This window comes from Halteromyces radiatus, assembly GCF_025201355.1.
Source record: "Halteromyces radiatus strain CBS 162.75 chromosome Unknown BX664scaffold_1, whole genome shotgun sequence".
NCBI lineage: Eukaryota > Fungi > Mucoromycota > Mucoromycetes > Mucorales > Cunninghamellaceae > Halteromyces > Halteromyces radiatus.
Genome location: NW_026251687.1, coordinates 1,156,019 through 1,182,219, shown reverse-complemented (window position 1 = coordinate 1,182,219; position 26,201 = coordinate 1,156,019). Strand labels below are relative to the sequence as shown.

Below are 26,201 nucleotides of genomic sequence, written 5' to 3'. Positions count from 1 at the left end.
AAAACAAAAATTGTTTATTATTTTAAATGAATTTGAATAAAAGTACATGTCAAAATATATATATATATATATGTATGAATGATAATTGTAGAAAAGATCTATATATTAAATAAAATTATTATCCGGTTTTATCTTCAAGTGTAGCAGTATCTTTCTTGGCCATCACCTTCAAAGGTTCAAAGAGACGATCCATGGCTTTTTCAACAGGTTCATCAAATAGATAAGGTAGGAAGGGAACAATAGCTAAACCAATAGAAGTAGGACCCCAGGTACGAATTTTTGGATTTTTCACATTCTTGAATGCCTTGGCAGAATATTTGACAGCAGTATGGATGGTGATCATGGGGAACATCATGGATGCAATAGCTTGAAATGCACCTCGATGAACCATGGCTAAAGCTGCTTGTTGATTAGACTACAAAAAAAAAAGGTTGAATGACTTTTTATATATTATTTGATAAACTTACATCTCCAGCATGATGAGCTTTGTATCCTTCATAAGACATATCAACTAAAACATAACCCCAAGAAACTCCATAGGCAGCCCTGACTACAGCAGGTGATACAACAGGACGGAAACTTTCACCAATATCTTGAAAAAAAAATATATACATATATATAATGGTAAGTTTGAAATAATTTTTTTTTTTTTTATTATTATTAACTTACCAGAAGAGTAAGCCAAATATCGACTAGAAGCTGCCACTGCTGTCTTCAAACGACTAGCATAAGCCAAATAACGAGCATTGGTTTGGATAGTATCCACTTCGCCTTCTTCTACACGTTCAGTGAAAGAATGATGTTCAGAGGAAGGAGGAGAATTGACTGTAGAAGAGGACATGAAATAGATCGAAAATAAAGATAGATTAATGAAAAGAAAACAAAAAGAAAAAAAAAAATTAAAAAAAAATCTCGGATTTCCAAGAGCACGGGTTTATCATTCAACCGGATGTTACCGCGGCAAAAGAAATAAAAAAGATCAACTTTTGACTCAAAAGGGTAATGCGGATTTTTTTTCCCCTTTTCCATCAAATGGATCAAATTGGTAAGCTTGAAGCCAAAAAAAAAAAACAAATATTGTACGACAGAAAAGAATTCACAGATAGGTCTAATCCAACCTCTTCTTTTTTTTTTTTTTTTTCTCTCACAAGATGAATTTCAAAGATCTCCAATTCTCTTTGGGTAAACTTAGTAGTGATGTCAAGTCTCATATGGCTAAAAACAATCCACTTCATAAACAAGATACCAAAGCCTTATCAGTATGGATATTTCAAGAACGAAATGATCTAGCCACTATGCGTACTTTGGCTTATCGACGTAGAGAAACCACCAAAAGTTTCAGGGAATGGGCAACTCAACCTGATCAAGATGATGACTTCACTGACCTTCAAGTATAGAAACTATATTTTTATTTTATTTATTTTACTTTATTGATATTCTTTTTATTATTTAGGATATTGGTGATAAGTTGGCTACACTTCTTGAAAAGGCAAATGAAATTGAACAACAATATGCAGGTAATTTTTTTTTTTTATATAATCCATTATTTATCATATATATATTTATAGTGCATTATCAACAATATCGACAAGCCATCAAATCAATTCGTGAACGTGAAGATTTGCTTTGTGATCATCGTGAAAAAAGACGTTCGCTTGCCGCCCGATTACAACATTTAGATAAGACCAATCCAACATCACCTCGACGACAGGACATTGAGACTGAATGGATAGCTTTAGATAACGATACACGACAAGCAGAAATGGAATTGGGTGATTTTAAACGATTTGCACTCAAGGAAGCCTTCTATAGTCGATTCAATGCCATGGTGGAATACGCTGACAAGATGAAAATGATTGCCGGGTTTGGGAAATACATTGTGGATTTATTGGATGTAACCCCTACTGTTGACAACTCGTTTAAACGAAAACCTTATACAAGTGAATCCCAATCCAGTCTTATTTTGAACGATTGTCTACTGGCCCTGGATCAATGGACACCGTGTGAAGAGGATGAACGTCCCACTCTTGCTTTCCATGACGATTTCAATGACGATGCCACGTTTTTGACGGAAGAGGATATAGCCTATTATCATGAACAAGGATTATTACCAACGACATCAGATCAACGGATTTATTACAAAACAATCGATGAAAAAAAACAACATCCATCCGCAATGGAAAAACATAATGAAGCACAAACTGAAAATGTATATCCCAATGCCCCTCCACCTGCCTATACACCACCACCATCATCATCATCTGCAGATCAGACAGCAAATAATGTAGATACTATATCAACCTCTCAAGATATGGATTATTATAAGATGTATCGTACTCAACTGACTCACCAATCATCTAGACGTCGTCGGTCCTATTCAGATTTCCAACAACAATTCAATTCATCATCTCAACAACTTATCAAACAAAAAGAAGGCTAATATATCCTTTTGTTTTTTTTGTTTTACTTCTCTTGACTTGTCTTTTTTTTATTTTTATTTTTATTTTTTTAAAAAAAAAACATGTATCAGATAGTTTATCCATTTACCTTTTTTTTTTTGAAATAAAAGATACCGTTTTTTTTTTATTATGATTTTAAAGTTGTACAAACAAAATGAATACTATATATAAATATATCTAACTAACTAAACTATATGACTACGCCCGATCATTTCGCTACCGGAGAAGAGATACTTGCAGAATCGGTAGTGTCAACTGTTGTTGATGTTTGTTCTATTGTTGCTGGTGGTGGTGGAGATGTTGTTGATCGTTTTTGTTGTTGTTGTGATGGTGAGGAAGGAATTTCATGCTTGATTTGGAAAAGTCGAATCAAAGTACCATTCCAAGGACTGACCAATGTATGCATAGATGAAATATAAGCCTGGCCCCATAACATACTTCTAAACCAGATAACAAGGGCTTCACCCCATTGGAATTTTCGGATAAAGATAGCATGTCGTTGAGGTAAAATACCAACCAAAGTGACCGACCGTAAGAATTCCAACACCTGAGCATCTGTTGTCAATCCTTCCGTCGTACATTTCTCTTCCACTAACGGTACCAAATAATCCAAAAGTACACGGATCGTTTCCACTGGGAATTGCGGGAACCAAAGTGATACCTATATTCAAGGTAACATCAAACAAACATTAAAAAAAAAATAATTGTTAGATTGTTTTTTTTTTTTTTTTTTTTTTATCTTTTCCATATTTTTTTTTTATTTCTTCTTACCCATTCTTCAGTAGGACTAAACTTTTGAAAGGTGTACATCTGTCCTAAAGAGGATGATGACGATGATGATGGAGAAGTGACTTGCTGTCTTTCCAAAGATGATGTCGAGGATGAGGATGAAGGAGTTGTTTTTGTATCGTCATTGACAGTTGGATGATCTGAATTGTTAACTGGTGCTTCTGAGGAGATGGATTGTCGTTTTTCTTCTTTTAATCGTCGATGATGTTCTATTTCAGCCAAGCCAGAGGAGAGAGTAAAATTGAACAACTTTTCAAATCGAGTGTGATTTCGAACAATAGCATAAATCACATTGGGATTATCTAAATTCAAAAAAAAAAAAAATAGAAAAATGATTATAGTGAATGTTAGTTCATATTCATTATCTTTGTTATCCTTTTAATCTTTTTTTTTAAAGAAGGAAGAGTACTTACTTGCAAAATGGTATTGAATAATATTGTTGAATATTTCCAACATATAACCAGTGAGACGATGATTACTATCGTCGGCCAACATAAACCCAGGAGACGATACAGAATTGAATAACGTAATAAGTTTGCTAGCAGAAGCCACAGATAAGTTTTTGAGATAAGGGGAGACATTGGCGATAGTGAGAATAAAGGCTGGATATAATGAAGATAACCCACCATGTGTTGATGCAATCAAATTGACAATAGACTACAAATGATCAAAAAAAAAAAAAAAGAAACTCGGTTAGTTAGTAAAAAAAAAAAGGAATCGTACACCTATATAATACACATACGACAACGAGATAATCGCCATAAGTACCATGGAAAGCTGGAAGTCGAGCAATAGATGGAAGAGCAGAGTGGCCATTGAAAACAGTGTTGAGCTTAATACCAAATTCACGTTCAGATGATAATGTTTGTAAAATAAAGGCACACATACGTACCACGCCCACTTGCGCTAAAAGTAAAATGATCAAAAAAAAAAAAAAAAAGAGAGATAATGTTAGTCAAATGAATAACATTCCATTTATTGACTCTATTTTTTTTTCTGTCTTACTGATATTCGATTTGCTTTCAACAGAATAGTATATCAACACCACTAATAGGTCCAGAGCATGATTCGTTTCAGTCATATAATTCTTGAATCGCTATTTCCAATATAATATAATATATTAGCAAGAATAAAGACATAATGAATCCTCCAATAACAAACCTTTTTTTTTTGTTTCTTTTATATTACCTGATTGCATTCCATTAGTCTCCAACAAAGCATCAACATTTCACTAGTACATTGCACGCGCTTGGTTGATCGCGGAAGATATGTATTGGTCGCCTGGTATAAAATGATGTGAGTTCCTTTTCCTTTTTTTAAGATAGAATGATCATCATCATGTTTACCTGTAATGGATTTAGCAAGATACGATGAATTCCATCCACCAAAAATTTGAAATCGCTTGGACGATGTAGTTTGGATAAATAATGTTTGAATGGATTGTCGTGAGTATCGTTGATTTCCTCTACAGAAGACAAGATGGATTGAATTTCAGTTGAGGTAGGACTAGTGGGTACGAGGACGGCGGGAGTCTCTTCTTGAACATTGTTGCTTGTATCAGGTGATGATGGATGATCGCCGTTGTTGTTCTTCGCTGTCAAAGTAATTGTAGAAGAAGTAGTAATATCACCGATCATTTGTTCAGTGGCGGTTCCTGCAAGCGAGTGTTGTCGTTGTTGTTGTTGTTGATCCAATTCATGCATCACTTCTACAGCATGTGGTGATCGATAATCCAATAAGATCAGCAAGACACGAAGACACATGGCTACCAATTGTTCCCGAGGATCTGCTACCATAATATGATTGTAAGGAACTCCCCAGCCTATAGGATCATATTTGCACGCAGTATTCATAAAGCTGCATAACAGGACCAAAATCACCTTGCGTTCTGTCTTGGTTACCACATGGTTGAGCCAAAGATCTTCCTTTGCCAGAGTATGAGATGGAGAAGTATACATAGATTTGGAAAAAAGCACTGTCAATAAGCGAAGTACTTCGATTCGATTCATATCTATATCACGGGAGGTTCCTAAGGATGTGGAGGAACCAATACCATCTTCCCAAATAGCATAGACCACACGGGAGTTTTCTTCCTTTGTGTTTGTCACTGTGAGCGGTAGAGTAAAGCCAATCAAGTACAGACATTGAATAACAACTATAACAACAAGAAATAATTAATTCAGTTTCCTTCTATTTGATCGTTATCAATGAATCAAACTTACGGTTTAAGAGAAGTTCACCTCGTGGTTTCAATGTATCATATTCAATGATGCGTTTTTGATCCATAGTATCTGATGATGAAGTTGTTGATTCTTGCTGTTCTTCAAAAGTGCCTTTGATTTGTTGGTCTTGGAGAGAAGTTGTTGGTATCAAACGCTCCACAGTTCTAGGTGTCCAAAAGAATTGATCTTCCCATTCTCCATGTTCAGTACTTTCAAATATATATGGCATGATACGAGTCAGAATCCGAAAACAATTAATAAGATGATGTACTGGATATTGTGCTGAAGGGAAACTGGGAGCATTCACAATGGTATCAATACGTTCGATAAGCTACCAAAAAAAAAAAAAAAAAAAAAAAAAAAAAAGGAAAAAAATAGAGGTTTGAGAAGTTTATTCATCATGATAACTGTTTTTCTTTTACCTTGTCAATCAAAGTTTCCATATTTTCCTTGGCAACGTCGCGAATCTTTCGAATGTCGTTAGCCCCGATAAGTGAGTAAATATCGTCTGCCGTTTCTGGGAGGGTCCAAAACTAAAAAAGTATAAGAAAAATAAAGGGATGATAAGAGTGAATTCATGTATAGGTAAAACTTCAAGTATACATATATATATCATCTCTTTGATAAAGAATAGTTCAACTTACACAAGTCCAGTAGTCATCAGCGGAAACTGGTATATTCTAAAGACAAAGTGATAAAAAAAAAAAAGAGGGAGAATTAGAAGTGGCATCCTGGAGTAAGATTAAAAAAAAAAAAGGAGTTTTTATATATATTTATATATATGTTTTATTTACGCGTTCTTCGTATAAACGAAAGACACCTTTCCGAAAAGCGAGTTTACTATCAGTGGCACCCATATAAATAGGAAAGTGTATAAAGAAAGAAGAATAAAAATAAAATAATATAAAAAAAAAAGGTGGAAGAAATAAAAAAAAATGTTCAGCGGTGTATGAAATAGGGATATGGGACAGCCTTGAAGGGAATACTGTTGCCTTTTTTGGGATACCTAAGCCAAAATAAAATAAATCTGATCTATATAGATAAATAAATATTAATCTATTGTATTTATCATATGGTTTATGAATTCTCTTTTTTTTTTTTTAACAGAAACCGAAAATTAAAAACGATTTACACGGTTTCAGTAGACATAAATTATCTATCTATTTTGTCATCTATCAGTTAGTCAATCTTGCATAAAAAAAAAAGAGTTACTGTTTTATTAATTTTTTTATCCTTCTTTTGTTTAAATTTCACTTTTTTTTTTTGTTTTAATCATAAGATGACCCTTCGAACTACTCCTCCTCCCCATCTTCAACTCAAAACTACTGCACAAAGAAGATCAAGAATTGAACCTGAATTGAAATCAAAGCTGGAAGCTGAATATGAAAATAATCCAAAGCCAAACAAGGAAGAAAAACATCGTATAGCTCTCTTATATAATATGACCGATGAAAATGTACACAATTGGTGAGTATAAAAAAAAAAAAGGAAAAAAGAAAAAAAAAAAGATGACGTTCATCTCAATGACTTGGGTATATTAGGTTTCAAAACAGACGCGCTAGAGCAAGTCGAGAATTAAAAATGAAGTCATCACAAGGTAATTTATATTAATGTTTTATTAAATTCATTATAAATATATATATAACTCCTCTATTCATTTTTTTTTATTACAAAAGGACGACATCACGTGTACACTTCAGTGTCATCATCATCATCATCATCCATGCATTCTACTGATATTATTCCTGGTACCACCAATATCTCTACTATTGTTACTGCTACACCTATTTCTACTATTAGCGATAGTCTTTCTTCGTCTACCACAGTCACCACTATTCCTACTTCATCATCATCTTCTTCTTCTTCTAACATATCATACATTTCACCAGATAATTCAATTCATCCGCAGCAGCAGCAAATCCGCGTTAGTGAACACCATCATCTGCCTCCAATTCATACTCTTTGGCATAATGAAATGTCTTTGGCCACTTCATTTTCTGGTTCTGGTGATTCTCCTCAATATAGTCGAACACATACATCATTCATCACTCCATTTTATTATCATCCACCTTTTGGAATCGAAACATCTTATTTGAAATGGAGTAATGCTCCATGAATTGTGTCTTCATGTATGATTGTCGGAAATTCAAATGTCATGGATAATCTTAGCTAGTTCTTTCTTTTTCTCTCTCTCTTTCTCTCAATAAAAGAATAACTTTTTTTTTGTTCCATTTTTTTTTACTTTATAGAACCTCTTGCATACATATGTATATACATCCTATTTTATAATGTCTTTATTACCTACAAGCAATACACATTACACTTATCATTCTTTGGATGGAAATAGATATCAACGACACTCCCGATCTATACCACTTTGTCAACGTTTATTTGGATGTCCTCAATTGAACTTTGAGGTAGGTACGATTAATCCCCAATCCATCTCTAGTTCCTTTATTTTCTTACTCATCTCTTTTTTTTTTGAATTTATTTTTAATAATGTTTAGTATGCTATATGGCAAATGGCTTACTTATTAATAGCACCCTCAAGAGTGTAAGTACTATGAAAATAATAAAGAACTAATGAGGTACCAGAAAACTCCATGTATACTTACTCTTACCTTTTTTTTTTTTTGTTATTGTTGTTATCCTATGTATAGGTATCGAAATATTTATTATCATAAACGTAAGCTTTTTCGATTTTTTCTTTGGAATAACGAAGAAGAGACTAACCCAAACTGTATTATATTCATTAGAAACTAAAAACCAATGGGCAAGAGATGATCCAGCGTTTTTAATCTTGTTTGCTTTTTTAGTATGCGGTAATGTGTTAGAAAGGGTATATAATAATTCGTTCCTTTATTTATCTTCTTTTATCATGCAATCTATATAGTGTCAGCAACTGCATGGGGTCTAAGTTATAGTCTAGGTTTTATTGGTATCTTACGAACGTTACTTTTCATGATCTTCGTGGATTTTTTACTTGTGGGCATCTTACTAGCTACTGCTTATTGGTAAGTGATATCTTCTATATATATATATATATATGTATGAATATGCTAAAGCGAATTGTATGATTTTGATTTGACTTGGTTAGGTTTGTGTCCAATCGTTTCCTTGCACAAGATGCTATGGTACATGCAACATCTCAAAAAGTAGAATGGGCATATGCATTTGATGTCCATTGCAATTCATTCTTCCCGGTATTCTTGATCCTTTACGTTGTCCAGTTCTTTTTTATGCCTTTACTCCAACGGTCGACTTGGATCTCATTACTGGTGGGAAACTTGATGTATTTTGTGTCTGCACTATGGTATACCTATGGTACCTTTCTTGGTTATAATGGTAATTATTGAAAAGATAGAACATGACATATATATATATAATATGAAGATAGATTGGCTTCTTTTTCTTAGGAAGGATATCATTAACATTGACTTTTTTTTTATTTTTCAATAGCACTTCCTTTTTTGGTCCATACTGAATTATTCTTATATCCTCTTGGTCTTTCTTCGGTTTTATTCTTTGTCTCTTTATTTGGATTCAATATTAGCCAACATGTTTTATCAATCTATTTTAAATAAATAAATATTAAATATGATCAAACTTTTTTTTTTGTGGAATGACGGACAAAGAAGAAAGAGGAAAGGTAGTATGCTCGGATTATATCAAATAACTAATCACAGAGGATGAATACATTGGAATGGAAAAGTAGAGCAAGAGGATTCTTTTTTCTTATATATATATATATATATATATATTAGAACAGGAGGTATAGACATTGTATTCCTGTAATACATTCAAGAGGGAAGAAATAGATAGCATATGATAGTTAATCATGTCCTTTTTATTTTATTCAACATTAACGTTGATGGTTGTGATATTAGTGAAGGTAGTATTATAGGTTACGAAAAAAAAATGTGTGTAGTACTACAATAAATGTGAAATACAATGGTGGAGAAGAGGACGATGATAATGTATATAAGGATAAAAACTTTTTAAAAGAGCATACCAGAGTCACGCAATGCATTTTGTAATAAAGTCTCTTGTACAGCAGCAAACACGAATCGAATCTATTATAGATAAAAGGTTAGAGATGGATTTATAAAGCCAATCATGTTTACTTACATTATAAGTATCCGTGGCTTGAGTTAAACTACGATAATAATAATAAAAATAAAAAAAAAGATATTAATGGCACGATGGATTAAAGTTCAAGATCATGTCTCTAATGATCTATGAAGTAATAGATGATGATGGAAATAGGAGAAACTTACTGAGGATATATGTTCAATTTAGCACGATTTGTCTGTAAAAATCGCCACAAGATATATTTTGCTGCTTTGTTTGGATCTTTTCCTCCTATGAATTGTTAAAAAAAAAAAAAAAAAAAAAAAAAAAAAAAAAAAAAAAAAAAAAAAAAAAAGATGAATGAACAAAAAAGGTATAACAAAGAGAAAAAAAAAAAAAAGGTTTTACCACCATAATCAGGAAAATAATTTTGCATAGGGCATCGAAGGACTTTAACTTTGAAAATATCCACTTTGTTTAAAAATAACATGATAGATGTATGTAAAAACCATCGACTATTAATGATGGATTCAAATAATGATAAGCTTTCCATCATCCTGTTCTATAAATATGAATGACAAGGAGTGGTTACGATTTTGTACGAATATGGAAATTTGGATCTTCATTTTTTTTTTTGTACCTGTTTTGATTCTTCCAATAAGACTTGATCATATTCACTAAGAGCAACACAAAAGATGATGGATGCTACAGAATCAAAACAATGGATCCATTTTTTACGTTCTGATCTTTGACCTCCAACATCAAACATACTATATATAAATAAAAAAAAAAGGTTTATCAATCAATGGAGAATCAGGGTCTTGGACAATGTCAATAACCTTATTTCGCCTCTTCCTTTTTTTTTTTTTTTTTGATGATGGTGATGATTCAATTATCTTCTCCTAATCCATTTATATATGAATCTACCTAACAATAACGTTTTTCTCCTTAGGCAAGGAAAAAAAAAGGATCTGATACTTACTGTATAAACAATCCTCCCAATTGAAATTTGATTTCTGTGATTCCAGTTGTTTTCAATCGTGCATGTAAAACATCCTGTTCTGTGGGCTTGTAATCTGATCGACCAATGCGTGATATGTCATCAAAAAAACTAAAAAGTGATGATTATAAGGAATCAATCAATAATTCAATCAGACAAATCATCATCAAAAAAAAAAAAAAGGAAAACGAGATTAAATATAAAAGAAATAGGGGGTCATCAAGTTGAACATATAGCACACGATGATAAAACCCAAAATCTGGGTATAGAGCCGAGTATGATCATATTGACTATTACTTACTATGGTGCTGAATCCATCATATAAAACCGATGTCCATGTTCTTCAATACATTTTAAAGTGGTTGGATCTTGCCATATCTTTTGAATGGCATCAATAAGATCTTGTTCCAAGTCAAATTTAGCATCGTTAGGTATTTGGTAATTTAATACTTGACAAGCACGTTCCTAATAAAAAAAAAAAAAGAGCATGAGTGGAACATCACGAGCCATCGTATTACATTCTTTTTTTTTTTTTTTTTTTAAAAAAAAAAAAGTTACATGATTTTCTTCGTTGTCAAATGTCATATTAAAGCTAAGAATAGCTTGGATTAGTGTTTGTATGCTTTCTATCATGTTTCTATAAACGATGACTCTCCATAAAAGTAATTCTTCCGAAGTGTAGCCATTTTGATTAATGATTTTCATTTGTTTCAATATAGTTGATTTGCCTGATTCACCACTACCTATAAAATATAAAAGGTGTTTAATAAGATGATGATTTGAATGGATGATTCATCATCATACCCAGCAATAAAATTTTATATTCTTTTTCACGTCGTCCACGATCTCGTTCCAACTCTTTATCAATCTTTAAGCTTTTTTGTTCTTGTTGTGTCTCTTCACCCGAGTGACAAATGCCCATACTATCGTAGAAAAAAAAACATCATTAGGAAAATGAATAAAAAAAAAAAAGAAAGAGATGAAAATCAATCTATAAATGGTATTTGCCTTGGAAATCGTAAAGAAAGAGGAGGTAAATAACTTTGCAATGACCAAGTAGTAGATGATGATAGTGACATGAAAACAAGAAATCATTGAAAACAAAAGAAAGAAGGAAACAAAGGAAAAATAAAGATAAAAAGTAAAAAAATTAAGGAAAAAAAAAGGAGCTTCTCTTGTAATAAATTTGCATGACTATTGGGGAAGACTAGATTAATCATCATCATCATCATCATCATTTACGGCTATTCTATTTTCATCATACTAAATGATCATGCAACCATGATCATAGGTGTTATTGCTCCTTAGGTAGTACTTATCAGCCCTTTCATAAGTCTGCGTAACATAACAATTGAAATGTATATTTCCCCTCTTTTTTTTTTTTTTTAAAAAAAAAAAAACTGATCTCCCTTTACCCCCTTGTGTGCCAGTAAAAAAAAAAAAAAAAAAAAAAAAAAAAAAGGCTCCTCGACTCTCTATTAGGCAACTGGCATGAATGTCTGAAGTTTAAAAAGAGGGAGAATCTAATTGGGAGGACACTTTTGATGTGACGTTGAGTGGTGTTATTTTTTTATTTTTTTTCAACAGCCAGTGTAGCCCCCCTTGCTTACTTTGAAAAAACATTTTTTTTTTCTCTTTTCTTCTTTCTCCATCCTTTTTTAAAGAAAAAATAAAAAAAACAGTATGCCTGCTGCTGCTTCTAATGGTCTTGCCCGTGGTGTTTATAACACCTTCTTCAAGAAGAACTCTGCTTATGTTACCACCATCTTCGCTTCTGCCATTGCTTTTGAAGTTGTTTTCGATTCTGCTAGCTCTCGAATTTGGGATAATATCAACAAGGGTGTAAGTCAACTAGAAAACAATCAATTCAACACCTCGTTTCTTCTTCTTTCTCTTTTTAGTGAATCGACCTTTACAAAATGACTCACAATATCATTTTTCTTCTTTTTTTTTTTTTTAAAAAAAAATAATAGAAACAATGGAAGGATATCAAGCACAAGTACGAACAATGAACTATTCTCCTTGACAATTGTATCACCATGAACCTAAACAAAAAAAACAACAACAATAACAGCAACATATATATACAACAGGACGGGACGACATTAGTTAGATAGATTCCAATAATAAAGAAAACTTTTTATTTCCACCTTTTACCATTTGTATTTTTGTCTTATCTATCAGTTGGATGGGCTTTTTTTTTTTTTGTTGGACAGCCGCGTGTATCATATTTTGTGTATATGTGTGTGTGTGTGTGTGTGATATATACGTGTAGATATATATGTGCGTAGATGTGTGTAGATATATATATGTGTGTAGATATATATGTGCGTATATATATATATGCGTGTAGATATATATGTGCGTAGATATATATATATATATATATATATATATATATATATATATATTATACGAACATGTTGGGAATCAATACGAGTGTGCATATAATATCTGCTTGTATTACTATATGCGTGGCTTTGCTCTACATATGCATATATGAGTTCTCTTTGTTCACGTACAAAGGAGTGTCACTATGGACAAACTTTGGAAGAATCCCGAATATATATATATATGATCATCATGTGTGATGTTACAAGGATGGATCAAGATAGCAATGAATTATATTAACGAGAAGGATACGATGATGTTCGCTTACTGATTATCAAATGGTGTGAGATAAATTACCGATCGGCGTCTATTTACCTATAAATGGTGTTTCTAACCACGGAGTGAAGACGATTATTTAACCATGTTCGTTTCATTAGTACAGGAATACAAACCTTGTTTTTTTTTTTTTTTTTTTTTTTTTCTAATCTTCTCTCATAAGCAAAAACTGGAAAAAGAGAACATAGTACAGCCATCATTTGGAATGCATCTGAGCTATTTCAAATTAGAAAAAAAAAGAAGGATTTTTACCTATATAAAGAGACGGACGATCTTTTTTTCGTTTCTTTTTCTTTCTGCGATATTCTTTTTATTTATCTTGTTCCTTTTTATTCATCTCCTTCCTTTCCTTTTTAATCATAACTCTATCAAAAATGAAGGCATCTTCTTCTTTTGCTACTTCTACTCCTACTACGGAAAGACGTTTATCTCCTTTTATTAAAAAGCTACGTTGGTAATATGAATGGTGAAAATAACGATGGATGATTTTTATATTCCATCCCTTTTATGCTCGAATTTAACAATGTTTACTATCTAATTTTTTTTTTCTGTTATTGTCTTTTGTTTTATTGTCATTTATTCCATATATGTCTTTGTGAGTAGTATAATGAATGATGATTCTCTTCATCATATTATCCGTTGGACAGATGATGGTACCACTATTTGTATCTCCAATTCCATGTTATTCTGTAAATCAGTCTTACCACATTATTTCAAGCATAATAACTGGCATAGTTTTGTCAGACAGCTCAACCGTAAGAAACCATTAAATTAAATTAAAAAAAAAAAGATAATCACCTGAATCTGCCCAAGCACAATGGATCTAAGCAGACCTTGATGTCAAAGCTTTGCTCATGCAATGAGCTTTTTTAGGTTGAATCAAGAAACATTTTCGAATACGTTAATTTCCGCTACTCATTTCTTCTTTCTTTCTTTGTTATCTGCATTGATTACTCAGTTTATGGTTTTCGAAAAGTATACCATTTCAACATTGCCGTGGATTACGTAAGAGGACGTAAGTTTTTTTTTTTTTTTTTTTTTTTTTTTTTTTTTTTAAAAAAAAAAAAAAATAATAATATTATTATTACTAGTTGACCAAATTAAATATTCTCATCACCTATCATCCATCCACCTCTATACAGTGATTAATATATTCTTTATCGTGTGTAGGCCAAGAAACTATATGGCAGTTCAAACATCAACATTTCCAACGAGATGATGAAAGCTCTCTATCTTTGATTCAACGAAGATTATCATACCCTACTACTGACAGTGATTATAGACTATCAAGTATGTTATCAAACATTGAAGATCAACTGAAACGGGCAGAAGAACAACATAAAAAAATGAAAGAAGAAACTCAATGGTTACGGCAGCAGCAACAAGAACAACAAAAAGTAAGTGCTAACTTCTCAGTCGTATCTAAAGTAGATGATCATATGCTAACATTATATAAAAACGAAAGATATTGAAAAGTCTTATGGAAGAGGCAATTAGGACAGCTCAAGCAATATCATCACAATCATCCGAGCCAACAGGAAGCCAATCCGAGGAGTTGAATCAGAGAGGTAAGAACTTATTATAAATATCAACCTTTGAATATTGATTTTTTTTTTTTGAATATAGGGTATACCAGTAATAGTGAAACTAGTGATACTAGCAATGTAAGCAGGAAAGGATCTGTTTCTCTACCGCCATTGGCAGAAGTTGTACCTCATTGTTTAAAAAAATAAGATTTGTATTCCCGCTTTGTTCATTTTGTGCCTATTTCATTTTTTTTTTTTCAATTTTTTTTTTCTTTGTTGATTCATCTTACATTTCTTTCCACTAGTCAATCTATATCTCTAGTCTTCTTCATTATTTTGATCCCTTCCTCACTTCTATACTTTTATTACCACAACATCGATTTGATCCATGGAATCATCTTGGATACCAGGATCTTATCGTCCAATCGTACTCATTTGTATTGGCTTATGGGGTTGGGGTCTTAATTTACTTTTATTATATCGACATAATATAGATCCTTCCTACTTGTTACAGATCCAGTCTTCTTCTTCAAATGATAAACGTGTATATCAACCCATCTTTTTCTTGGCAACCATTCTTACTGTCATTGTTCTATTCAACCTATGGGTTTACCTGAACTTTGTTCAATTTGAAGATGCTTCTTGGTTACCTCTTTTAGCTTACCTTTCATCTTTGGTTTTACTTTTATGGCCTGGAAAGGAATTTTATCGTAAAGAACGTACTCGTTTTATTAGGTAAGACAAGAAGGATGTTATATGTTGAAAAAGGACTGTACGTACTTATCTTTTTTTTTTTTTTTCCTTAAGACTTGTGAGACGAATTGGTTCATTCAACTTGTTCGCTAATGTCTACTTTGCTGATATCATATTCGCCGATCTTTTGACCAGCTTTTCCAACGTTCTTGGTGATATGTTCTTGACTGGATGTATTATTTTGCCTGGCAAGTCGAATCAAGCCTATATGGCCCTGGAATCAGATACTCAAAATGCCTATTATCGTGATATCATGGTTCCCCTGATCATTAGGTAAAAAAAAAAAAAAAAAAAAAAAAAAAAAAAAAAAAAAAAAAAGATTTCCTTCTCTATCTCTTTTAACATGTTATTTTTCTATGTAGTTTACCTTACTTTATTCGTTTACGCCAATGTATATCTGAATATATCGAATCAAGAGGGGAAACACGACGCCACTTATTCAATGCTTTAAAGTATGCTTCAGCCTTTCCTGTGATAATTTTGTCTGCTGTACAAAAGAAGGCATCCATTTATATTACTGAAACTGGATCAATACCTACGACTTGGTGGATTGATGAATCTAATCTATTTCGACTATGGTAAGTGAATCAAAATATAATATAGTATGGCGATCTGTTATTTCCAAAGAAAAGTGTATTTCAGAAATACTTATATATTTGTATTGATTTTAGGATGATAGCAGTATTTGTCAACTCATTATATTCATTCTGGTGGGATATATCAATGGATTGGAATTTAATACAAGTGACATATGAAATGCCAACAACAAAACATGCAGAAGATCATCATCCGTATCATGGACAACATCATCTCCAGCAACATTTAACTCCCATGGTACGCTTTCGACGCAATCTTCACTTCTCGATGACACCTGTCTATTTTCTGGCAATGATGGCAGATTTTATTCTACGGATAACCTGGAGTCTCAAGCTTAGCTCTCATGTCTATATCAAGAGAATAGAAGGTAGTGTCTTTTTGGTGGAATTATTAGAAGTTGTACGCCGTTGGATTTGGGTTATCTTTAGAATGGAAAGTGAATGGATCAAACGTGCTAATTTACCAACAACATCATCATCAACAACAACAGCAATATCATCTACAACGACTTCTCCTACATTATCTCACAACATTTCACCATCACAACAACTCTCCTCTCTCATCAATGGTGATATCCGAATGAATCTTTTGGACAGACCGAAACATACTTTGTTGACTCCTATTCATGAAGAAGAAGACCCGCTTTCCCATTAGTCCCCCCTTGCACTTTTTCCCTCCTTTTTTGATTCCCTATACATACACATCCCTGTAGTTAACCGCCTAGTTTTTAGTTACTTTCCCTTGCACGTTTTATTTCATCATTATTACAAAACACAATCATGTATGTTCACCACCTAGTTTTTTTTTTTTTTTTTTTTTTCCTCTCCTTACTATTTTAGATGCACATATATTACGCAAATACCAATAAAAAAATAATATACATATATATATCATACATGGTGAAGATTACCATACAAGTTTCTTTCAAGCATTTATCGTACATATATTGTTGAAAAGTAATCCTTTTTTTTTTTTTTTTGTCTTGGTCCAAAATAGAAATAACCCATAATGTTATTTCCTATGAAGATTTCCTATGATGATAGCTAATCATGTTTGACTGATGATGGTGATGATTGATATCTAAAAGGACAATTCAAACTGCTTGTTCGACAGATGATAGAAAGGGAAAGTGAAGCAGTATTTTTGTACTCCGGCCAACCTAACTTGGAGGCAATAGCTTAATTTCTTTTTGGATGCTTTTCTTTCCAATAAATACTAATGGTTGTCAAAGGTAATATTGAGATGAAGATAAAACTATATCTCTTATATCAGCAAACATTGGTTGTCATGTAAACTAACTAGTCTTCTCTTTACACATCACGTTAGCGCTTATTCTTGGTGCGGGCTATGGAACACGCTTGCAAAAGGACTTGATAAACAATGAGACCTATCATCATCTCCTCGGTGTACCCAAAGCACTTTTACCACTTGGTGGACGTGATTGTCTTATTACTCATTGGCTTGATAAGTTGACAGAGAGTGGATTCAGCAAACAAGAAGATATTTATGTAGTGACGAATGAAGCCAGCGCGAATGAATTTGCAAAGTGGGCGGAACGACATGATATTCCTTTGGATCACATTATCAATGATGGCACAACGACAAACGACACTCGACTGGGTGCTGTACCTGATATCTTATTTGGCATTGATCATATCTTTAAGAACAAGAACAACAGCTCGGTGCTTGTGATTGGCGGGGACACTTTATTCTTGAAGGATTTCGATTTGGACAAGTTCATGGGACAAAAGCAACAGGGGGCGTGTTTAGTGACAACCTATACTGTGGATGACAACACGGTGCCCAAGGTCGGTATTGTGGAAACGAATGAACAAGGTGTCATTCGATCGTTTTTGGAAAAACCATCGGCTCATGAAACGACGGCTCGTCAAGCTTGTCCTTGTTTTTATCTTTTGGATCCTTTGGCTATTACTCTGATCCGTGATTTTTTGGCTGACTGCAAACAGAAACAACTTGGTTTGGATCACTATGATGCCACTGGGAAAGCATTGGCCTACCTCTATCCTCGATTACCTGTTCATACTTTTCCTATTTCTGGTCGTATCGATGTTGGTGGTCTCCAATCCTATATTGACGCTCATCATTATTTTAGCACAACAACTCTTACTACTGGAAATTTGGACAAATAAGATGATAGTACAAGCTCTTTTTTTTTTTTTTTTTTTTTTTTTTTTTTTTACAAGCATTGTTGAACAAACTCTACTTCCCTTTTTTTTTTTTTTTTTTTTTTCCTCTCTCATCCCTTTTTTTATAGATAGTGACAGAATAGATTATTTTTATGTTGCCATACCCTGTAGTTATTGAATTCATTTATGAAATAAATGTTTGTACACCATATCAACAAACCTTTATTTTAGTCTTTATTTTTTTGGTAGGGGAGAATGCATGTATCATAATCATCTTATTCGACTGGATATTATTGATCCTAGAAGATTTTTTTTTCTAAGTATCATATGATTGATGACAGGATGATGAGCTGATTGGATGATATGTGATGAATGAAACGACTATCAATATTTCAATCATACTGAAGAGAAAAAAAAATGATGCCATCGAATTGAAAATTAGAGACTAGTCCGTTTAAACAAAATGGTCATACATATCAGTTTTCTTTTTTTTTTTTCAGAACGTGAGAGCATGCATATTTATACAGAAAGATAATAGATAAAACATTGTTTTATTCATTCATGTAAAATAAAAATCAAGAATCAAGTATAATATAAAGTAAGAGGGAATAAATAAGATATATAAAAAAGAAGAAGAAGAAAAAAAAGAAAGGATTATGCAAATGGGTTGACAGCTAGAATACGGATCAAAGGAGGAGTTCGTACCATATCAATCACGAGAGCCACACGAATCTTGTCCAAAGCCTTGATGGTTTGGTATCCTTGTTCTGTGCTATAAGCTGTACTGTCTGAAAGTCTTGCACGAACCAAAGAAGCTCGTTTGGCCGATGTAGATTGGGTGGATTCAGGGCGTAATTTTTTCGTAGAAGAGGTGACAGTTGGTGAAATATCAGGTGTGTCCACAGGCATTGCTTTTCTTGCATGTTGTTCCAAAATAGATAATCCTATGACTGTTTGTTCCTTATTATCCTCCAAATCCCTTAATACTGATTGTTGTTGATCATTGTGTTGTAGGCAGCTGACATTGTCGTTTCTATCCAATATCAGTGATGAAGACACTTTTTCTTCTTCTTCTTCTTCTTCATCATCATCATCCTTGGTTAAAGCACCTGTCTGAAGCATTTCTTCCAATAACAATTCTTCATCCAAGTAATCGCTGTCATCATCATCGTCGTCATCATCCAAAATGGACCAATGTCGCTGTTTTCCAGTGGAGGTGTCTACGCCCTTGCGCCAATACATGGTCAATGTTTGCTTGTTTTCATTGTAATCTGATCGCCAAACAGGTAAATTTGCCAGGTGTACACGTTTTTCCATATTCAGTTCCGGAACCATCACATCTAAATGACCTTCGCATACAGCAACAACAGTCGCTTCACGATATACCACCGATTTTCCATTTTGCTTCGCCAGTTTGTTGAGATGGACGCCCAAGAATAACAGACTACTTTGTTCACGAGCATAATGAGCCGCTTCCTTCTTCACATTGCAATGTTGGGTTAGTTTTTGTACAGTGTCGCGGTCCAAATAAAATGGAGCATCTATAATCATATAAATATAGGTCAATACTGATCGATCCCACGCTTCTTTTTTTTTTTTTTAAAAAAAAAAAGATATACCTTCTGATGATAGTGCATATTCTAATTGACGATGAACCAAGATATCAGCAAATCGACGACTTGGAGCCGTGAAATGAGTAAACAAAGGGACATTCAGAGCATAATGAGAGTATTTTGCAATATCATAAGTACCAGCACAAAAGTATTTGGGTACATGTAAAGTCTTGAGGACAATCACAGAAACTAATTTGCGTAGCTTGGGATCAGCAATAGCTTGAACAGATTTTTCCAAATGACCAGCACTACCAATATCTACTTGTACACCCAATTGACGAGAACAGAATTGTTGTAATGCGCGCTAGAAAAATAGAAAGAAAAAGAAAAAGATGAGATGGATGGTCAACTAAAGTTATTTGATTATTTTTTCCTTACAATTTTTCTGTCTACTGGAGTAGCATGACGACGAAGTAATGCTTGTTCAGGTAATCGACTAGAAATCCGTTGAGCAACACTTGTATTTGCCAAGAGTAAGAATTCCTTAATGATACGATGAGTTTGGATGGGTTTGGTAAGCACCGAGACATTCAAAGGAGTGAACTCGGGATCAAAATCGTATGTCAATTCATCACGTAATAGAGTCAATATTCCAGTCTGACTACGAAGGTTGTATAGTTCAGTGGCGAGTGTATTTAACAAGCGAATATCATTTTCAATATCTTGTCGATATTTTTCCGATATAACCCCATTGTTGTTATCCAAACTTCCTCCTTTCACTACATGTTGGGCATCCTCTATCGTCAATTGCGCACATGATCTGTCATATAAGAAAAAAAAACATTCATCAGCCTCATCATACAGTGTAATTAACGTTGTATGACGATATTGATGATATTGATTTACCTGATGGTTGATTTGCCATACCAAGTATCCAATACCTTGCCTTGCATTGTCATTTTCCAAACAACAGAGAATGCGAATCTAACAAAAAACAAAGAGAAATAGTATTAGATACAAAGTATTTAAAAATTCGAGTATCATTTACCTAGTATGGTTGGGTATCAAATTTGTCAATTTTTCGGTCATCACTTCAGGTACCATAGGAACATGAGAATGGAGCAGATCTACTCTAACACCTCTTGTACGGGCTTCCTTATCCAATGCAGAATGCGGCTTGATAAAGTAGGAAACATCGCTAATATGCACTCCCACCTGATAAGAACCATCCTCCAGTTTTTCAATGGATAATGCATCGTCCAAAACTACAAAAAAAAAAAAAAAGGGAGGTATAAGTTTTTTTTTTTTTTTTTTTTTTTTGAGGAGTATATGAAATAGATTACCATTTGAACCCTTGGGATCGATCGTAAAACATCGCACGCCAGTAAAATCACGTCGTTTATTAGTAGTTGAGGTATTGTTGTCCACAGAAGCTTCGAAATCACCAGGAGGTAAACAATTGTAAACAGCTTCAGAAAAATCGGTATCAGTAATATTGTTATCAGCATAGATGGCCTTGGTTTGTGTGGAGAGTTCATACACCGAACCAAGTTCCTTTTCTAAAGTTCCAAAAGGATGTAAAGATGTAATTGGCCAGCGTTTGATAGAGCCCTAAGAATTTTTAAAAAAAAAAAAAAAGATCAATATCAAAATGTTTAAAATAAATGAATGAGGATTCTTACCACAAACAGTCTAGTAGCATACTTTTGACTATTTTCCACGAAATCATCAGGAGCTTGTTCAATAGGAATAGCAATCAATGGTACACGTTTGTCAGTAGCCTTGAACCAAACTATACGAGGTGTATCTTTCTTGAATGAAGCAGAATCAGCACCTTGTTGATTTTTCTTTTCATCTTCTTCTTGTGCACGTTTGTTGTTGGGTCGAATAAGTGTCAGAGTTCTAAATGAATATATAATTTTAATGAAACACAAAGGTAACACACATATTAAGATCCGAACATGTTACAAACAAACATTAGTACCCTTTTTTTTCATGTAAGATGGTTTTTTTTTTTTTTTTTTTTTTTTTTTTTTAGTCTTACCCAGAGAAAACTTGATTTTGAGCACGTTCCATAATAGCGACAACGACACCACAATATTTTGGTTTGATCACTTCCACTTCTTCATCACCACCAAATATGATTTCATTTTCATCTTCTTCATCCGGTAATCGCACCCGACTAGCGTTTCGGGACATTTTAATTTGTTCCTTTTCCCGTTTTTCTTGCAATACCTTGTCCACATCCACTAATCGTACCGCCACCACATCACCTTCCAAAGCACGGTTCCGATCCCTTGATCCACAAATATAGATATCAGCATCCAATTCTTCACAAAATACATAGGCATCACTACGGTTGCGTTTGTTGACACGTAACATTCCACGTACTAGTTGACGGGTGCGAAACAAAGGTGTCAAAGCGCTGAAAGGTAGATGAGCAATAAATAGAGGTCGTCGTTGATGAGGATTAGCATCATCTCGAGCAAAATTAACACGCGTAGGTGTAAAAGGTACCAATTGAAATGACTGTCTTGGTGAAGTTGGTTGCGCTATTGGTTGTGAAGGTGCAGCTACGATGATGTGAATGATCAGGAGGTTAGAAAACATACATATAGATATATATATAATTGAATTCTTTTTTTTTTGTATAACTTACGTAATCGCCAATCCATATCTACGTTACGAGAAGATCGTCGAGAGTGACCTAGAGATTTACGCTTACTACCTTCATCAGTAGAATAAAGATCCAAGGGCTTGTTGAATTGAGTTCGTTTTGAAAGAGCAGAAAAGGAACGACTGGCTGTCAATCGATCAGTAAGAGGACCTGTTTCTTCAGATAGAGTAGCTAGTTGTTGTAAAGATGTTCGTTTGTGAAGTGTCAAAGGTAAATCAGTAGATGAGTCAGAAGAACGGCGTCGAGTAATAGAAGAATGATGTTTATTATTGCTGATCCCAGTTGTCATAAAAGAACCCATCAATTTAGCTTCCGCTTCGGCCAAAGCATCATCTCTTGCCACCATATCATCATCACTACCACTGTTGCTATTGCTACTATGATTTCCAAAACGTCTATAAGATGAGGAAGAAGAAGGACGAGGTGCTGTTACTTTATCAGAGGATGAGAAAGGAATCGATCGGAGTTCCTGGACCGTATTTTGCAATACCGAATGCATATCACTTGTTTTGTTCCCATCGTTGTACGACCGACGTATATTGGAATGTTGAGATTGTTGTTGACCAGAAGACAAGGAAGACATGGATTGTTGTTTCCGATGACCATATCTTCTTCCTGTACCATTTGTTGCAGAGGTTGAAAGTGAAGAAGTTGATACAGAAGTCGTTGGTGGTATTGCTTTTAATGAATTAATCATATCTTTCAAGGAATCCATAGTAACACTTTCCCTTCTACCAGATATTGTTGTTGTTGTTGTTGTTGTTGTTGTTGTTGATGTACGTCTGCTTTTGCTGAAGTTGTTGATATGATTTTCTTGTTCCTGATGCCCACCTTCTTCAGTCAATGTTTGAAGTCCTGAATGGTTTCGTCTTGTTCCAAAATAACCCATATCTGAAGCACTAGCTGATCGTGATCGTTGATGAGCCTTACTGTTGTTGTTGTTGTTGTTGTTGTTGTTACGTGACGCCGGCGATTGAAAAGATTGACGAGAAGGTCTTCCAGAAGAATCTAAAGATCGATGTCTATCAGTGGAAGTGCTTGATTGGAGGATGCCTGTTTGAACCTAAAAATAGGAAAAATATGAAAACATCTAGTCAATATTGTTTTTTTTTTTTTCTATCTTCAAGCTCTTTGCTTACCTTTTTATCAGGATACACGTCAAAAAGTCCTCTTGTGCTTTCAGGAGCTGACTGTTGTTCCAATGTTTCGAGACCATGCGACATGAATTAAAGGAAACAAACAGAAAAAATCAATGATGATGAAGAAATAAGGAAATGGTGGGGGGAAGAGAAAAAAGAAGGAAAAAAAAAATGAGAAAAAGAAGTAAAAAGACCAAAGGAATTGATTTCACCAATTGAAATAAAAGTCCGGAGACTGAAAAATAGATTCAACACCTAAATTTGTTTGTGTTGCCTCGTTTTTTTTTTTTTCTTATTTTTTAATTCTTTCACAGTCGATGAAAATTAGGCATAAACATAGGTCACCAAAATGGAAATGGGTCAAATGAATTTTAATTGGGTCAAGTTTTTCAATGTGGGCCAACTCCGCAAAAAAGTGAGTCCAAGATCATGCTGTATTTCAGTTTTTTTTTTTTTTTTTTTTTTTTTTTTTTTTTTTTTTTTTTTTTTTTTTTTTTTTTCTTAACATCAGTCTTTTTTTTTTTCCTCTTATCTTTATATCTATCATGGCACGTACCGTACAAAATTTCATCAGAAATAAAAAACTACAAAAACAACAAAAATTACTGCAACAAGAGCAAGATGCTGATACAGACGATGAACAACCAGGTATGTTACTTTTTATAATTCTCTTTCTGAATCAGCTAATATCATTTAATAATTTTCCCATTATTTGGTAGCGAACAAGCGACAGAAAAAAGCTATTTCTAAACAGACTACCAAACGACGCCAGTCTAAGGACGAAAAGAAAGAAAAGCAAACTGCCAACCAAGGTCGACAAGAAGCTCTTCAACTAGAAAACCCAAATCGCAAACCGTGTCCCACATGTATCGCTGCTGGGCGTCATGAATTGGCAAAAACTCATTCACGCTCCTCAAGTAATTTATGTCCCGATCAGAAAAAACGACAAAAGGTCAAGAACCAAGAACTTTCTGGTGCTCCTCTCCGAACTCACACGATCAAACATGGTCTGTATGGTTTACTCCTAGATATGACCGATGACGAAAAGACTCAGTTTGTTCAAGGTGTGGAAACTGTTGTGGACTTCAATCGCCAACTTGTGATCAAGGGTCATCTCTTTTTATTATATTTCTTCACATATCGTCTTGATGCCGGGTTACCTTTGCTCTCATGTTTCTTTCAACAAGCTTTCTTCTATGGTATCTTCCAGTTACTACTAGGTGGCAAATTCACCAATCAGTCGACTTTCGATGCTGCAACACGTGATAATATCAATTTTGTGTTTCGTCGATTTATCCAGCAATTTCCTCTGGCACGATGTGAAAAGGTGTCCTCCCCTATTGGTCGATCTCCAATTGCTTTCAGTGGTGTTCTATCCTCAACAGCACAAACCTATTCAACTCATCTCCTTTCTCATGTTGTCGAAAATTTTGATGGATTCTATATAGCATATTTACAAGGCCGCCTTCGACGCATGATTCCTGTAAGTATATCTACAAGAACAGTAAAGGCAAATCAGTACAAAAATCTTCTCCTTCTCATCCCTTTTTTTTTTTTTTTCCTCGTGTGTAGGAACTGGCACAAAATCATGCTATGCAGTTTGCTCACTTTGTTTACCAATCCACCGTCAATGATGACAAGTTCCCTCCAGTTTGGCCAGAAATTGAATACGATCCAGCTATTGACGACAAGCTCAATGAATCACTGTTGACCATCATGGATGAAGCAAGTACCGAATGGAACAATATACATGAATTGATTACTACGGAAGAAGCTCGACGTCGAAGTGTACAAGCATCTCGTGGCTCGTCTATAGCTAGCTCATCGACAGACCCACTCCCGGAGTCAATGGACATCCCGTCTCCAGCCTCAAGTGTAGGAAGTATAGGTATGACACAACTGGACCTTGAAACACCAAATCCTGTACATTCAGCGAAATCTATTACGACTGCAACAATCTCTTCCTACCCAGAATTTTTCTTACCTGTCATGTTTGATATCTTACGCAAGATGGAACAATGGAATCAAATAGACTCTGAACTACCGGCCATACCTCAGAATGAAGCAAAACAAACGTGGACATATCATCTTTTATCTGGATTGCCTGAATGGACACGATTAGACCATCGCCGCCGCTCATCGTTGACTCGCGCTATTACAAATATTATCAATGAAGGTGTACGATTTATTCCAGAGAAATTACCTGCTGGCTTCAGCGCTGAATCTATTATGCATATACAAAACGCCATTACTACAGCACAAACAGAGATTCGCGAAGGAAGATTTGCACCACCAGTATATCTGACAAAGCAGCAAGCAAGACTATTCACTATCATACCCATTCCAGGACTCACACGCAAATATATACACATCGATCATCAATCTCTTGGAACAATACTAAAACATTTTGGTCTAGGACGTTTGGCTAGTCCATCTTCTACACCGATCCCACCAAACCAGCCTCATCCGAATTTTAATATGTTTGACTTGCGGAAGCTTAAAAGGTAAGAAAAAGGAGAAGAATGATCTAGTACTAATCTGGTTTTGTTTCATTGAACTAGACATGGAATTTTCGAAAACAGTTTTACGACAGATGGCTAT

The 26,201-nt window shown here is 34.1% G+C and overlaps 12 protein-coding genes across 12 annotated transcripts; 8 read left to right on the top strand and 4 right to left on the bottom strand.

The window, feature by feature from the left end:
* Positions 1-166: 166 nt before the first annotated feature.
* On the bottom strand, positions 167-787 carry BX664DRAFT_246822 (mitochondrial 18kDa protein; the record flags this gene model as incomplete). The annotated part of the gene is made up of 3 exons (XM_051540258.1): positions 167-415; positions 468-592; positions 670-787. Coding segments are annotated over 3 exons (492 nt in total), but the record flags the coding sequence as incomplete, so codon positions are not given.
* Positions 788-1,145: 358 nt separating this feature from the next.
* Positions 1,146-2,510, top strand: BX664DRAFT_319893 (Eisosome component PIL1-domain-containing protein). Its single transcript, XM_051543023.1, has 3 exons — positions 1,146-1,391; positions 1,454-1,517; positions 1,569-2,510. The coding sequence occupies exons 1-3, from the start codon at positions 1,152-1,154 to the stop codon at positions 2,438-2,440; spliced, it is 1,176 nt and encodes a 391-aa protein (XP_051404480.1). The 5' UTR covers positions 1,146-1,151; the 3' UTR covers positions 2,441-2,510.
* A 157-nt stretch (positions 2,511-2,667) lies between these two features.
* Positions 2,668-5,206, bottom strand: BX664DRAFT_363151 (high-temperature-induced dauer-formation protein-domain-containing protein; the record flags this gene model as incomplete). The annotated part of the gene is made up of 6 exons (XM_051548361.1): positions 2,668-3,120; positions 3,231-3,550; positions 3,662-3,905; positions 3,991-4,154; positions 4,254-4,344; positions 4,595-5,206. 6 exons carry the CDS (start codon positions 5,204-5,206, stop codon positions 2,668-2,670), a joined length of 1,884 nt encoding a protein of 627 aa, XP_051404479.1.
* Positions 5,207-6,749: 1,543 nt separating this feature from the next.
* Positions 6,750-7,586, top strand: BX664DRAFT_309927 (uncharacterized protein; the record flags this gene model as incomplete). Its single annotated transcript, XM_051542531.1, has 3 exons — positions 6,750-6,937; positions 7,012-7,067; positions 7,147-7,586. The coding sequence occupies 3 exons, from the start codon at positions 6,750-6,752 to the stop codon at positions 7,584-7,586; spliced, it is 684 nt and encodes a 227-aa protein (XP_051404478.1).
* Positions 7,587-7,680: 94 nt separating this feature from the next.
* BX664DRAFT_319891 (UNC-50) lies at positions 7,681-9,061 on the top strand (the record flags this gene model as incomplete). Its single annotated transcript, XM_051543022.1, has 7 exons — positions 7,681-7,887; positions 7,978-8,024; positions 8,131-8,156; positions 8,227-8,292; positions 8,364-8,484; positions 8,568-8,815; positions 8,930-9,061. Coding segments are annotated over exons 1-7 (758 nt in total), but the record flags the coding sequence as incomplete, so codon positions are not given.
* Positions 9,062-9,468: 407 nt separating this feature from the next.
* BX664DRAFT_254090 (guanine nucleotide binding protein, alpha subunit) lies at positions 9,469-11,463 on the bottom strand (the record flags this gene model as incomplete). Its single annotated transcript, XM_051540347.1, has 9 exons — positions 9,469-9,543; positions 9,599-9,626; positions 9,748-9,832; positions 9,950-10,103; positions 10,182-10,311; positions 10,524-10,652; positions 10,843-11,006; positions 11,100-11,284; positions 11,346-11,463. The coding sequence occupies 9 exons, from the start codon at positions 11,461-11,463 to the stop codon at positions 9,469-9,471; spliced, it is 1,068 nt and encodes a 355-aa protein (XP_051404476.1).
* A 761-nt stretch (positions 11,464-12,224) lies between these two features.
* On the top strand, positions 12,225-12,553 carry BX664DRAFT_254227 (cytochrome b-c1 complex subunit 9; the record flags this gene model as incomplete). The annotated part of the gene is made up of 2 exons (XM_051540359.1): positions 12,225-12,383; positions 12,515-12,553. The coding sequence occupies 2 exons, from the start codon at positions 12,225-12,227 to the stop codon at positions 12,551-12,553; spliced, it is 198 nt and encodes a 65-aa protein (XP_051404475.1).
* A 1,259-nt stretch (positions 12,554-13,812) lies between these two features.
* On the top strand, positions 13,813-13,983 carry BX664DRAFT_253642 (HSF-type DNA-binding-domain-containing protein; the record flags this gene model as incomplete). Its single annotated transcript, XM_051540318.1, has 1 exon — positions 13,813-13,983. A coding segment is annotated over one exon (171 nt), but the record flags the coding sequence as incomplete, so codon positions are not given.
* A 926-nt stretch (positions 13,984-14,909) lies between these two features.
* BX664DRAFT_319884 (EXS family-domain-containing protein) lies at positions 14,910-16,901 on the top strand. Its single transcript, XM_051543021.1, has 4 exons — positions 14,910-15,469; positions 15,542-15,760; positions 15,850-16,065; positions 16,159-16,901. Exons 1-4 carry the CDS (start codon positions 15,123-15,125, stop codon positions 16,736-16,738), a joined length of 1,362 nt encoding a protein of 453 aa, XP_051404473.1. The 5' UTR covers positions 14,910-15,122; the 3' UTR covers positions 16,739-16,901.
* A 401-nt stretch (positions 16,902-17,302) lies between these two features.
* BX664DRAFT_381545 (nucleotide-diphospho-sugar transferase) lies at positions 17,303-18,251 on the top strand (the record flags this gene model as incomplete). The annotated part of the gene is made up of 2 exons (XM_051548972.1): positions 17,303-17,315; positions 17,411-18,251. 2 exons carry the CDS (start codon positions 17,303-17,305, stop codon positions 18,232-18,234), a joined length of 837 nt encoding a protein of 278 aa, XP_051404472.1. The 3' UTR covers positions 18,235-18,251.
* A 543-nt stretch (positions 18,252-18,794) lies between these two features.
* On the bottom strand, positions 18,795-23,786 carry BX664DRAFT_354405 (uncharacterized protein). The gene is made up of 10 exons (XM_051547742.1): positions 23,601-23,786; positions 22,444-23,524; positions 21,829-22,357; positions 21,467-21,686; positions 21,128-21,395; positions 20,833-21,049; positions 20,691-20,768; positions 20,223-20,604; positions 19,851-20,148; positions 18,795-19,772 (listed from the first exon to the last, which is right to left on the bottom strand). The coding sequence occupies exons 1-10, from the start codon at positions 23,682-23,684 to the stop codon at positions 18,886-18,888; spliced, it is 4,044 nt and encodes a 1,347-aa protein (XP_051404471.1). The 5' UTR covers positions 23,685-23,786; the 3' UTR covers positions 18,795-18,885.
* Positions 23,787-24,113: 327 nt separating this feature from the next.
* BX664DRAFT_9253 (uncharacterized protein) lies at positions 24,114-26,195 on the top strand. The gene is made up of 3 exons (XM_051549797.1): positions 24,114-24,248; positions 24,320-25,083; positions 25,173-26,195. Exons 1-3 carry the CDS (start codon positions 24,146-24,148, stop codon positions 26,106-26,108), a joined length of 1,803 nt encoding a protein of 600 aa, XP_051404470.1. The 5' UTR covers positions 24,114-24,145; the 3' UTR covers positions 26,109-26,195.
* Positions 26,196-26,201: the final 6 nt, after the last annotated feature.